General features: G+C 39.6%; 1 protein-coding gene across 1 annotated transcript in view; it reads left to right on the forward strand.

Moving 5' to 3' along the window:
- The window catches only part of GADL1 (glutamate decarboxylase-like 1), a gene marked incomplete at its 3' end in the record, with an annotated part of 36564 nt that overhangs the window by 23007 nt on the left and 1455 nt on the right, over positions 1–12102 (forward strand). Inside the window, exons 11-12 of the mRNA XM_009891972.1 lie at positions 5734–5933; positions 10309–10360. Of these exons, the coding sequence (XP_009890274.1) occupies positions 5734–5933; positions 10309–10360 (252 nt within the window). The remainder of the gene's footprint in view (positions 1–5733; positions 5934–10308; positions 10361–12102) is intronic.

The following is a 12102-nucleotide window of genomic DNA, read 5'->3' on the forward strand; positions in this document are numbered from 1 at the left end:
TTAATTCCTGGAAAATTGGCACTTACATGTTTTGTGTATGTGCCAGTGCGGTATTTATATGCAAACAGAAGCACTTACAAATCTGAGTACTTTCCTGTCAGCTTTTTTGAAGTGTTGTAGTGTAAATCTTTAAGAAAAAAAGATCAAATGCACATTGAAGACACTTAAGCAAGGCTTTTCTGCCACACTTTGGTCCCCTCCATACCATACCAGGCAGCTAGACACAGTTTCCCATTAAAAAAGCTATTTTAATACCAGTGAGAGTATGGAAGGGTACATGTATCGGTTTCTCACTTTGAAGCTTGTTCCACTGCTCCTAAATTACATAAATACCTACAGCTGCAGATGAAGCACACATTTATATGTGAACATAATTCTTTCACACTGTGGTTAGGATGCTTCAGTGGGAGCTGGAAAAGTTTGGCACACATTGCTCTGCTAGTGAATATTCAAGGAACCGCGGGTAGTTTCTGAAGTGAATTCTGCAAGAAATCAGAGCAGCAAAATGTTAAGCATAGATGTTAAGTCCTATTTAGGATTCAAGCCCTAGCTCCCTTGGAAGGTCTGATTAAGGAAGTTTTGTTTGCCTGTCTTCCCAGTTGCTTTGAGGTCCATTTGGAAACAGTGGATTACTTTAGGATTAGGGTTAGCTGATTATAAGTGGACAAATGAAAGGGTTATCAAGCATTGGAACTGGGAAATGCTTGACTCGCCATCCCTGGAGGTATTTAAAAGAGGTGCTTGATGTGGTGCTTAGGGACACGGTTTAGTGGTGGAATTGGCAGTGTTAGGTTAATGGTTGGACCTGATGATCTTAAAGGTCCTTTCCAATCTAAATGATTTTGTGATTCTATAATTAATCCCCTTCGTTGTGTTTTTTTTTTTTTTTTTTAATATATGTGTTTATAAGGGTACAGATTGTTTAACAAGCACAAGCTTTGTATTTTACTTCATGTATGAAAAGATAAACTTTAGGAGGAATCATCACATTTCTGACATAGTGGTAACACCCTGATTTCCCATTAGCAAAAGTGACTGGTTTTGTTTGGTTTGGTTGGGTTTTTTTTTGCCACAAAGCATCAACAAATCTATGTGGTTTAGCAATGTTAATAGGCTTAAGACATTGCAGCTAGGTTATTAGAATGAAACCTTGTATTTAAATATTTTTCTAGTCAGACTTAAACAAAAAAAACCAAAACAAAACAAAACTGCAGTGAAATGCTGATAAAAGAGTGTCTTCCAGCCTTAGTGAAACAAAATTTGAATGATTTCCAAAGAAGGTAGAGATAGAAAAGAAATACGTTTGACTTGATTAGAAGGGAGAAGCGTTTTCACCAAAGGGAATGGTTAATCCTCTATAAAAACTCAGATCAATTAAAGTAGTTCTTCAGTGCTTAAAGCACTCGAGAAATGCACACCTATCCCTTTTTCACTGCCATACCCTGAATAACTGTCAGCGCTTTTGTAATAAGATGGACTTACTGTATTGCTGTAGCATGAATGGCAGTGGCTGTTCAAACATAAAGCTAGGTGGACTGATACTCTCAAAACATTAGTGAGTCAACTTTGTTCTTATATGTTCTTAAAATGCTACGAATCAGTCTTGGGTTGTATGTGCTTCCTTAAGACCACAGAGCTACTCCAGTTTGTCCTTGCTATAATCCATATGAATGTGAATATTATCCCTGTATAGAGAACTAATGTTTATCATCAATGCCGAAGTTCTGTGATTTGTTAGAGTGTAGCACTAGGTTAGGTAATTAGCAATCAATTCTAGGTGATGAGCAGAATTTTCACTTATTAGTAAAAATAAAGTCTCAAAAAATGTAGCTAATGAAGTCCCAGTTTAGCACAGAGTATAATTGATTGAGGTGATCATGGTAGCCATCTACAGAGTAATCTCTTCCTCATTATTAGCAGTATCAGAAAGCTGTCTACTTCCCTGATTTCTTTCCAGGGCAGCTGCAGGAAATACTCTATTCCCATTGCTTTCTGCTTGGCGTTAGTACAACTGAGAGCTCCTTCTCATCTCTTGAAGTGAATTACAGGGGTGACCTTTTGCACTGCACTGCACTGCTTTCGAGAATTTTCAAGTATTCCATTCAAAAGATTGTCCTTATTGCTTCAGATGAGGCTAATCAGGAAGATGTTTGTCTTGGGGAAAAAGATGTTTTGTTAATGAAACTGAACTTCATTTTTAACTAGCAATGGAAATGAAAAGAGATCAGAAGGCTTGCTGTAGGTAAGTGTGTTCAATAAGAAAAAATATGTTGAGTTATGAAATTGGAGCTCTTATATGTTGATTTCAGTATCAATAATTATTCATTTATTTGTCATTAGTTAGAACACACAGCAACTATCCATAGACTTCATCAAAACCAAAGGCTACTTGAAACTTCATAGTGGACTGGGACCTCCATGAAAATAGCATTTCCATTTTCTAAACTTTAACAGAACTAGTATAAAGCAGAACACTACCATTAGTTGCTGTACACAGGGTAGAAAGATAAAAAGATGCTGAAGAAAGAATCTCAAACTTGTCAAATGGGGCACTACCAATGAAATTTTTGCAATTCTTCTGAACAGATGGGGTAACTCAGTTACTATGTAGAAAACTGTCAGGGTCTTCCTGGGACTGAGAATGTTAAGTTAGAAAGCATACTTTTTCTTTTTCTGTTTTTTTTTTTCTTCTACTTTTCCACCATTTGATTAGGGAAACTGAGATGACTTTTCGTCTTCAGCATATTTGAATCCATTACTTTTGAGACAGCAGCGATCAAGGAGTTACTGATTTCTTGAGCATAAGATTTATCTTGGATTTTTTTCCTCTTCTGTTGTCCTCCCTGCCCAAACAGTATTCTGCAATGTTCCCTTTCTCTTCCCTTCTCTTTCTTGTCCACCTTGGTTCTTGCATTGGTCTGGCATATTTCTTCCTTTCTCACAAAGTTGGATTTTTGTTTCTTCTCCTGTCTGCTCTAGTAACGTGCTGGAGGTTGTCACCGTACTTGCCTCTGGAGATTGGCAGTGAAAAAGGATTTCTTGAGCTCGTTGCATTATTAGTAAGATAAGCAGATGGAAAAGGGACATCAAGCCAGCAGGTCTTGTCAGCTTCGGATGCAGCAGGAGAGTAGGACAGTACCTGTTGGGTTGTGTTTTTTTTTTTTTTTATTATTTTTAAAATGAAATATGTTCCCAGGAACTTGAGTTCACTAAGAGATATTGAACTATTTGTCCTTGTTGCATTTTCACTCTGGAGCATTTGTTTTTAAACTACAAAACTCTGCAGCTGTAGTGTGATCTTAAGTGAACTTCTCAGTCTTCTGTAATATTACCAACTGAGTTTAGGTTTCTTGTGACAAACAAAAGTTATTATTTCTCAGGCGACAGGGATGAGGGGAACTAATATCCTGTGATGTCCTCTATTGTGTAGCTGTATTACATTCTGATAATGCAGAAGATAGTCCCACGTTGATCAACCCTGCTGTACACTCACTGCAGAAACACTGTGCAAAATTTTAAAGCCAGTAAGAAACAAAGAAATTAACTTAAATTTGTGGGTGTTGCTGCCTTCCCCTCCTCCCCCCAAATACCATGACTAGTAAACTTGCATTTCTCCTGAAGATCAAGGTAGGGAGATCTAAATGAATAGGGCACAAGGGCTTGACAGGCAGAGACCTGTTCCTGTTGTGCAGCTGCTAGTCAGAGAACACAAGCTGTAGAAAAACTGTAAAGGGTGGGGATGGTTCAGTGCTTGACTTTTCTGCAGTTTCTAGTGTCATCTTCTTGCCTTTCTTTTTCTGAGAAAGTTGGAAAGTAGATGTGAGAATCTTATATGCCGCAAAAAACTGCGCCCAGCATTGGCTTTCCAGCTACAGCTACTGTGTGCTGCAGCAGCACGTTATTACTCTGATGACTGCAGAGGGAGAGCAGCTGCTGCCCCTTTTTTTTCCCAAGCTGTCATATAAACTGTCTTTTCACAAGGCTGAATGTGCTGGTCCTGTGGCTAAAGAGTTCAGACTGAATTTGCTGTCCTTTTTGCAAACCAGCAATATTACAATGGGATTGTCAAACCTCTACAAAAGTTGTGGAGAAACCTTTGGCGTTCTCCTTTTGTGCTTTACAAATAGGTGCACAGGTTGGTTTTTCTGTTTGTTTTGGTTTTAGTATTGATGGGGGGAATTGAAAAGGCTAGGAGAGAGGGACACCTATTCTGTATATGCCAGTGGATTATTTGTCCTTTGGATTTTTCTGTCTTGACCTTTTTTCTCTATTTTGTCACCAGTTTCAAAGTTATCAGTAGTGTATTGTAATGTAGATCAAGAATTGTACCTCTGTTATGGGAATGTGACAATTTGATTAAAAGTGGTGTCAGATGCTGTCTGCCATTTTAGAATCAGACTTGCAGCAGATGCAGGATGAAATGTGAGCTTTTTCAGTTGGATCAAATTGAAGAGTAATGTTGGATTGGAAAATGAATTGTGCTGTTTGAGATGCTGTTTAGCAACTTCTGTCACGCTGTCCACTTCTGTTCCTTGTTCTGTTCTGCATGGAAGACTTCTGGTTCAACTGTCACTTAAATACATGTTTGCAGATCTGAATCAGATGCTGCAGCCATGTTTTCAACCTCATCTGAATTTCTGTTCTAGTATTATGGCATAAGTTGTGGTTTATTTTTCTTACCCACTTTTAACATCGCTTACAAATCTACAACCTTTTCTGTCTCCTGTCTCCTGTAGAGCCACACTCATCTTGTAACGTGCTTTCTACCAGCCATTCTCTCTCCTTCATAGTATTACAGACTATACTTTGATATTTCCTTCTTCAGCCAATGGCCAGTCCTGTGCCTCTTCTGTTCCCCTGCAACTTTAAACCTATAACAGCCTCTGGGCTTTCTGTTTCCCAGCTTTGTTCTTTGTTGGAATTTGCCACATTACTCGTTGATGTTTGTCTGTTTTCTGCTGCTCATCTCTGCCCAGGAAGCCTCTCAGAAGTTGGAGGCTGGAGGTTGCTGAATAAATATAATTTCATTAACAAACCATAATTAGTGTATGCTAAAGTACCTTTACTGTGGTTTATTTTCAAATGTTAAAATTGTCTGAACTGTGAAAAGAGACAAAAATTGGGGTTGTACTAATGTGTTCATGATGTTTCCACTCAAACAGTCAGATAGCCTATGCTAAATTCGCAGTGAATTTATTTTCTGGTAAGGGCTAAACATTTATTTCTTGGGGCTAAAATCTTCCCTACGGGCTGCTAACTGTGCTGTATATAAAGTTCTTTGTTTGACAAAGAAGGAATAGATTGAGCCATTTGTGAACATGTAGGAAGCTGCTACATGCCATCCATGGACTGGAGCAGCGGACATAGGCTTCTCCTTCTCCCCCTTCTCTCCCACCCACGTATGTCTTTGGGCAACTGTTTCTGTGGTACCCGCTCCCATGATTTCTTGAAATAGGAGTCAGAATTCCTCTTCAGCCTACAACTCTTCAGTAGCATTATGAATAATGATAATAATAATAATAATAAAAGTTTCTTTGTTGTCAGTGCTGACTTCACTGGGTTCAGGTTCATCCTGGGGTTCTTAAACCGCACCATAAGCTTTGGATAGTTTCCTGCATATCCAGTTCTGTTTTACCAAGCGGTTGGTACAGAGAGGGGAAAAAAAGGCTTGTGAAAATGAAAAGATTTGAAAATGCTTATCAGCAATCTGAGCCTCTATTTTGTTTCTAATAGGGCCTCCTGAAGAACTGTTACTCTGCCAAGGCTGCCTACCTGTTCCAGCAGGACAAGTTCTACGATGTCAGCTATGACACTGGTGACAAGTCCATTCAGTGCAGCAGGCGTCCGGATGCGTTCAAATTCTGGCTGATGTGGAAAGCATTGGGAACCACAGGCCTTGAGGAGAGAGTAAACAGGGCACTGGCTTTGGCTAGGTACCGCTGCATAATTTTGAATATGTCTAGTCTATTTAGTTGACTGAAATGTTGACACTGCTGATACTCTGTGTCCTGGAACAGACCACATTGTTACTTTTTCCCCCTCTCCTTTTGTTTGTGTATAATAGGGGGAACTAATAGCAGTTGTAATTAGTGTTATTACATTTGCTACAGTATTTAATAGTAATTATTACTTTTAGCAATAACTATAGATGTTGGTAAACATAGAAGTCCAAATTAGACTGTCAATCTACACTGTTGAACATTTATGTTATCTGAAGCAGACATGAGACAGGTTTACCAATACACCCTCTTCTAACTCATAACTGTGTGTTGTGGTGTTAACGTGAAAGCAGCACTATGTGCCAAGCTCTGAGCTGTGTCCTGCAAGAAGTGAATTAGCCATTCTTCTGTTCACTTCATTCCTTGTGACTGAGGAAGCACAGAAAGCCAATGATGTGGGGAAATTTGTATGAGGACGCTCTGTTAATGTTAGGATGTAGTAGAGGCATATTGTTCTGAGATAGCGCTCGTTTTTTCTCCACAAGTTTGCTGAAGTTCTTAATGCTTACACTATGTTTGGTCAAGAACTGAAGCACCTTTTTCTTGGCGATTTTTCCCCTCGCCTGCCCTGTTCAATTTTGCTAAGTTTCTGGTCTTGCAGCACTGAGTTTCACAAGTGAATTCTGCAAAATTCTTGCTAGAAGGTGTTTCTAAAATGATGGTGACGTCTCGGTTTCTGGGAAGAAACTTCATATGCAGGTTGTTTTGTCTTTTGATAGAAGAAATAATATTGAAATAGTGGCCCGTTAAAAACTATTCACTTGAAGTATCATATTTGTTCAGAATTTATACAAGATAAACCACATTGAAATCTTCACCTGTTCCTGTGCTAGCTACACGCTACCATAAGTCAAATAATTAATATTTAAAAGCAGTCACCCATATCATATGGCCATTTTTGATATGAACTGCCAAGTTGAAAAGAATCGAATGTTTACTCCAGTGAAAATTAAAGGAATAGTCTCACTTTAACGAAGTCACTTAAAGAAAAGGTAAAAATATGCATGACCTAAATCAGAGTGCATTAGAAAGGAATAAAAAGATAGAAGCAAAACCAGAAAAGCCCAAATGAGCTGTGGCTTTTTTCTCTATTTCATTTCTTTAAGGCCACTCATTGTTTGACTGGTTAAGTGTTCCTTAATACCTTCTGGTTAAATTGCACCTTGTTTTTGTTCTGAAGCATTGTACTGTTGTGTGTCTGTACAGAGTAAGTAATTCATTCCTCTATCAGTAGGAGAATTCAGCCTTATCAAGGTCACTGGCCAAGGTCGTTTCACTGAGTGTGTAGTGATTAATGACCTTTCTGGGATCGATACTTTCTTTGAATGTTAGGATTCAGCTGGTAATGCTTCTAAGGAGTGACTGGGTTGTCTTTTTTTTGTTTTGTTTTGTTTGGTTTTGTTTCCTTTAAGAAGAAATTTAATTCTTAGTCATTATCTGGTGAAGTATATTCTTTACAGTAGCTGCATTGCTATCTTGAGTTTGCATGGACATGGACACTTTGCAGCTGAGACATCAGGTTTGCTGGGCTCTATGCCAGGTTTCCTAACTACTCAACAGCTGTGCACCCTTTCTCCTCATTTGTTACAGTAGGTTTTACTTTGATGTTGCAAAGATAGTATTTCATCGTTCCTGAACACAGACCCGGATTAATTCTTGAAATAGTCCACTGACTATAGAATTTAAGAGCAAGGTTACTCTTCCTCTCCTCCCCCTCCCCAGTGCCCTAGCAGAGCTGCAAAGGTTTTAGGGTAATTGCAGGCGTGTGTTTCTGTTGCATCAAACTTATTGGCTATTCCATTAATTTCTTCTTGTTCTGGAGATGAAGCATGTTTTCAGTGCATTAGATATCCCAGGAACATTGTGATACTATCTATATGTAAGGGCTTATTTTTAAAATACTTGCAGCAGAGCATCCTGTTGATCACTTAGAAAAATTTTTGCTGTTTTTTTCCAATTATTTTTGATGCAGGGATGTTGCTTTATGAAGTACACTAAAAAGAAAATAGAAGTAAACTGCTTTTAGAATACAACTATAACCACCTCTGCATTTTATGCTTCAGCATCTTTGCAGTTTTTCTGCCTGATTCCTCTTCTGACACCCACTCTTAGCAGACATATGTCTACTTTCACTGCAGATCTCCACCCCTCATTTTCTGCAAGGCTTAATCATAGCAAATACCACTTCTCTGTGCACTCCAGTCCTTGCCGAGACTCAAGCCCTTCTGACGTTCTACAACTGTGACACGATAATAAAACTCCACTGTCAACTGTGGCAAGATGCACAGAGTAAATTGCTCCACTGCCATCAAATGGTCCTGGCAAGATAAATCATGGGTGATGGATTTTCTAATGGCTGCCTTCTTAGGCTATTGGCAGTGTAGTTAAGAACATGATTAACAGTGTTGTGAGCTTGACCGACATCAGATATCCTATGTCAGATGGTGGTATAAAAAGAAGGCACTTGTGGTAAGAGGAAAGGGTATTACGCATTGTAAAGTAGCTTGAACAATTCAAAACCTCAAAAAAAAATTGTCATATGTAGGTTTCTTTTTCAAGATTTATTTTTTAAAAAATAAATAAATTGAGGGCCACTGTCTTGCGAATAGCCTTCTGATTTTGCTGAATGTTGATTTTTATGGCACAGACAAGTATCTTCTAATCAACAGGACAAAAGCACTGAGCTTGTCTTACTTAAGGCACTTCCCCTACAGAAACAGGTTCCCCCCAACATGCTCTCATGATATCTAGCCTCCTACTTACCTTTCAGCATGCCTGTCTTTCAACCTAAACAGTAGCATGGGCATTAGCAGCCAGGTAACAAACACAGTAGGACCTAAATGGTCATGGCAGAAAAGACCCAGAACCTCCACTTGTTATTGTGAGAGGAAACATCTCAACAGTAGAGCGTGACGCAACTCAGAGCTGCGTGTTGTGGGAACTGGCGCTCTACCACAGCGACCATTTTGCAAGGATGTGCGCTAAGAGGTAATGAGTCACGCGCGCAATGCTTGTTAATGATAAACAGCGTGACAACTCCCCGTGCTCTGTTTTGAAAAATGCATGCCATCTAGGGTATTGTTTACTGCCTCCCTCGCCAACCTGCGTCTGCAGCACTTCTGCCGAATAGCAGGCGTTGCAGATACAGCTGTGCTAGAGGTGTCCCTGCGGGGACAGGTTTCAGGCATGTGGATAGGACCAAGGGGGGTTATTTTAACAATATTTTTCTTCTTCAAGTAGAGGAAAAAAGAATTATTTCTGTGATGACCTGTAATACAGCTGCAGGCAGGAAAATGCCAAATAAATGCAGCACAAGAACAGATTTGTACACAATCAGTAGTTTAACTGTCTCAGTTTTATTACTTTTAGACAGCAAACTCTTTGTGTGGAAGACTAAAATTCTGTTGAAGTGGAAAAGCTGTGTGAATTTGAGGTGATTTCTTTGGAGTTTTCCTTGAGGCTTTGAGGGGGAGGAATAAAGAGAGAAGTCCCAGCTATGTCAAAGTGTCCTCTTTGCTTCAGAATTTCTGTGTGATGTGTGCCATGGAAAAGTTGAGGTCATGTTTAAAAAAATTCTATAAATTGAAGCTGTTTGGATCCAAAGTTTTGATTCAAAGCCGTCTTCCCATTGAAGGCTTCTGTGTTTTTCATATTGACAGGTGAAAGAGAAAACAAATACTTAATTCAATGTATTGTTGGTGTAGGATGCCCAGGGATTATTGTGCATCAGCAGTGGCTCACTGAGTGGAAATGTGCAATGTTGTGTACGGTGTGGAACAAGGACAGCACTGGGAAAACTGCTGGGCTTGAAGTACATGGAAACTTTTAAATTCTGGGCTAAATGAATAGGTCTCAGTGACAATAGTAGTACAAGAGATGTCAGGTTGACCGTGAAATAACATGGCAGCACAGCATCAGCACTTGAGAAAAAGAGATGGAGGAATTAATTTGTAGAGAGCAACATCACTGGCAATTTGCATTGGGAAAGTTCACAGCCTGATGCAAATACGATCAATTTGTGCCATGTGGCTCCACTGCATATCTGTGCCTGAGGACAGAATTTGGCCTCTCCTCAGTGCTCCTTGGCTGGCTGTAGCCTTCATTTGTTTCCATGAACTGATAGCTACTGCATTTTCCCAGCAGGTAGAAATGAGGTTTAACTCTGTGGTTTCTTGGGGGGGGGAGAAAAAGAAAAAAAAAAAAAAAAAAGAAGGGGAAAAATAGTGTATACGTGTTCAAGAACTTTGTTGTTGTCATCTGTATGTATTGTTTTGTTCTAGGCTTTAAACCCCTGCATTTTTAATTACAGATATCTAGTGGAGGAAATTAAGAAAAGAGAGGGATTCCAGCTTCTTCTGGAGGTAAGTGAAAATGGAACTGAACTGCTATTGTTGTTGGTGGAAGAGTCTATTGTTTGATTTTGTTCTTTTTAGTCAATTGCCAACTTGTATTTCAAGTATGTAATTTGATAAGTTTATGTATTGGAGATACACAGATATGCTTGAACACATGTAACATGCACTGTATTCCCTACCATCACTCTACCTATTTTCCTAGCTTCTGGGCCTGTGTTGCCTCAAGGTAATAGATGGAGCACTTTTCTGTGAAAGTGGAGTCTGGCTGCAAAAAAAGCAGTGCTTGCCAGACTTATGGATAAGATTGTTTGCTGGATGGAAGAATATTTTGATCCTAAAAATGGACTTTTCATCATTAAAGTCCATGTTTTTTTCCTTAATTCTGTTTCTACATCCATCTTCCTAAAAACTACCCGAGTTGTGTTTTTCACTCATCTTTCACTCGAGCTAAACCTGTCAGCTTATTACCTGTTGGTGATCTTGCTTGGGGGAGAGTGAGTAAAGGGGGCAGAGCTAAAGTGCTGTTTTTCCACTTATCCTCAGCTCTTTGGTTAATAAGCCTAACGTCCCCTAATATCTGGGGACGTTGCAAAGACCTGTCATTTTTGGAAAAACCTTCTGCATTGTTGGAAGTGTATGTGTGTGAAAGACAGCCGGGTATGCAGCACAGGGAGGAAGAGAAACGGAGTAAATGACACACATGGAGACCCACAAACCATAATGGTGCAGATTTGGGTTACACTTGCTGATGTTATGAACATTCCAGGTTAAGCTAGAAGATATATGAAATACAAAAAGTATTTTATGCTATTGATACAATATAAACTTTTTCCTTTAACTTTGAAAACTGCTAATTTGGAAGTGCATACTGGGAAACTTTACACAGCGTGAAGAATTTTGGGCCAGCAGCTCATGACAGCGTTACTAAAGTGGCAAGTCTGCTGAAAGCTCTCTATTTTCTGTTATTGTAGAGCTTAGCAGAGAGCCCAGATCTACTGCAAACGTGAAGGCTGTTGGTGAGAGCAGAGGCTGCTGCTTAATTCCTGCAGGAATAGGACACTTGGATTTGAAGTGGCATTAGAGGGAGTGCGGTAGTATGGGCTATGAGAAGGAAGTTGAGCAAGGGTTAAGAAAAAGTTTTCAGCAGTGCAGGGGGACAAGTGGTAAGGATTCAAAGAAAGACTGCTGGGAGGCAGCTAGGCCCAGTTACGTGAGCCCTTTTTGAAGGGCAGTTGGACTTTGGACAAGAAGCTGAGGAAGATGATCCTCTGATACATGCAGTGAGATGAGTCCTGTAATGAGAACTGCTCTATGTCCTGGAAATGCTGCTGGCACTTGAGTCATCTTGAACTCTCCTGCGGTATAATTGCTTACCTGCTTGGGTAAGACCTGTGACAAGATAACCAGAAATAGAGTGAAGCATGGTTGGGGATAGTTAAGTTTTTCTAGGATGAATAGTATTTTCAGAGGGAGATGATGTATTTGGTGTGTGAAAGGAAACTGAGATAATCAAGAAGGCAATATAGGCAATGACAACATGGTAATATATCCCATCTGTCTACTCCTGCCATCTGATTTTAAATAGTTTTAAAATAAACCCTGTAACAGCGAGCTAGTGCTTGCACTCATGAGGAAGCTGCTGCCTTTTCAGGGTCTGTGTTTATGTGTGTACTCGATGCGTGCTCTTTGGGGAAAGAAATGGGATGTTAAGGGCTGAGCTTTATTTCATTCAGTGGCAGCAGGTGGCA

Source organism: Charadrius vociferus, unplaced genomic scaffold, assembly GCF_000708025.1.
Source record: "Charadrius vociferus isolate BGI_N301 unplaced genomic scaffold, ASM70802v2 scaffold349, whole genome shotgun sequence".
NCBI lineage: Eukaryota > Metazoa > Chordata > Aves > Charadriiformes > Charadriidae > Charadrius > Charadrius vociferus.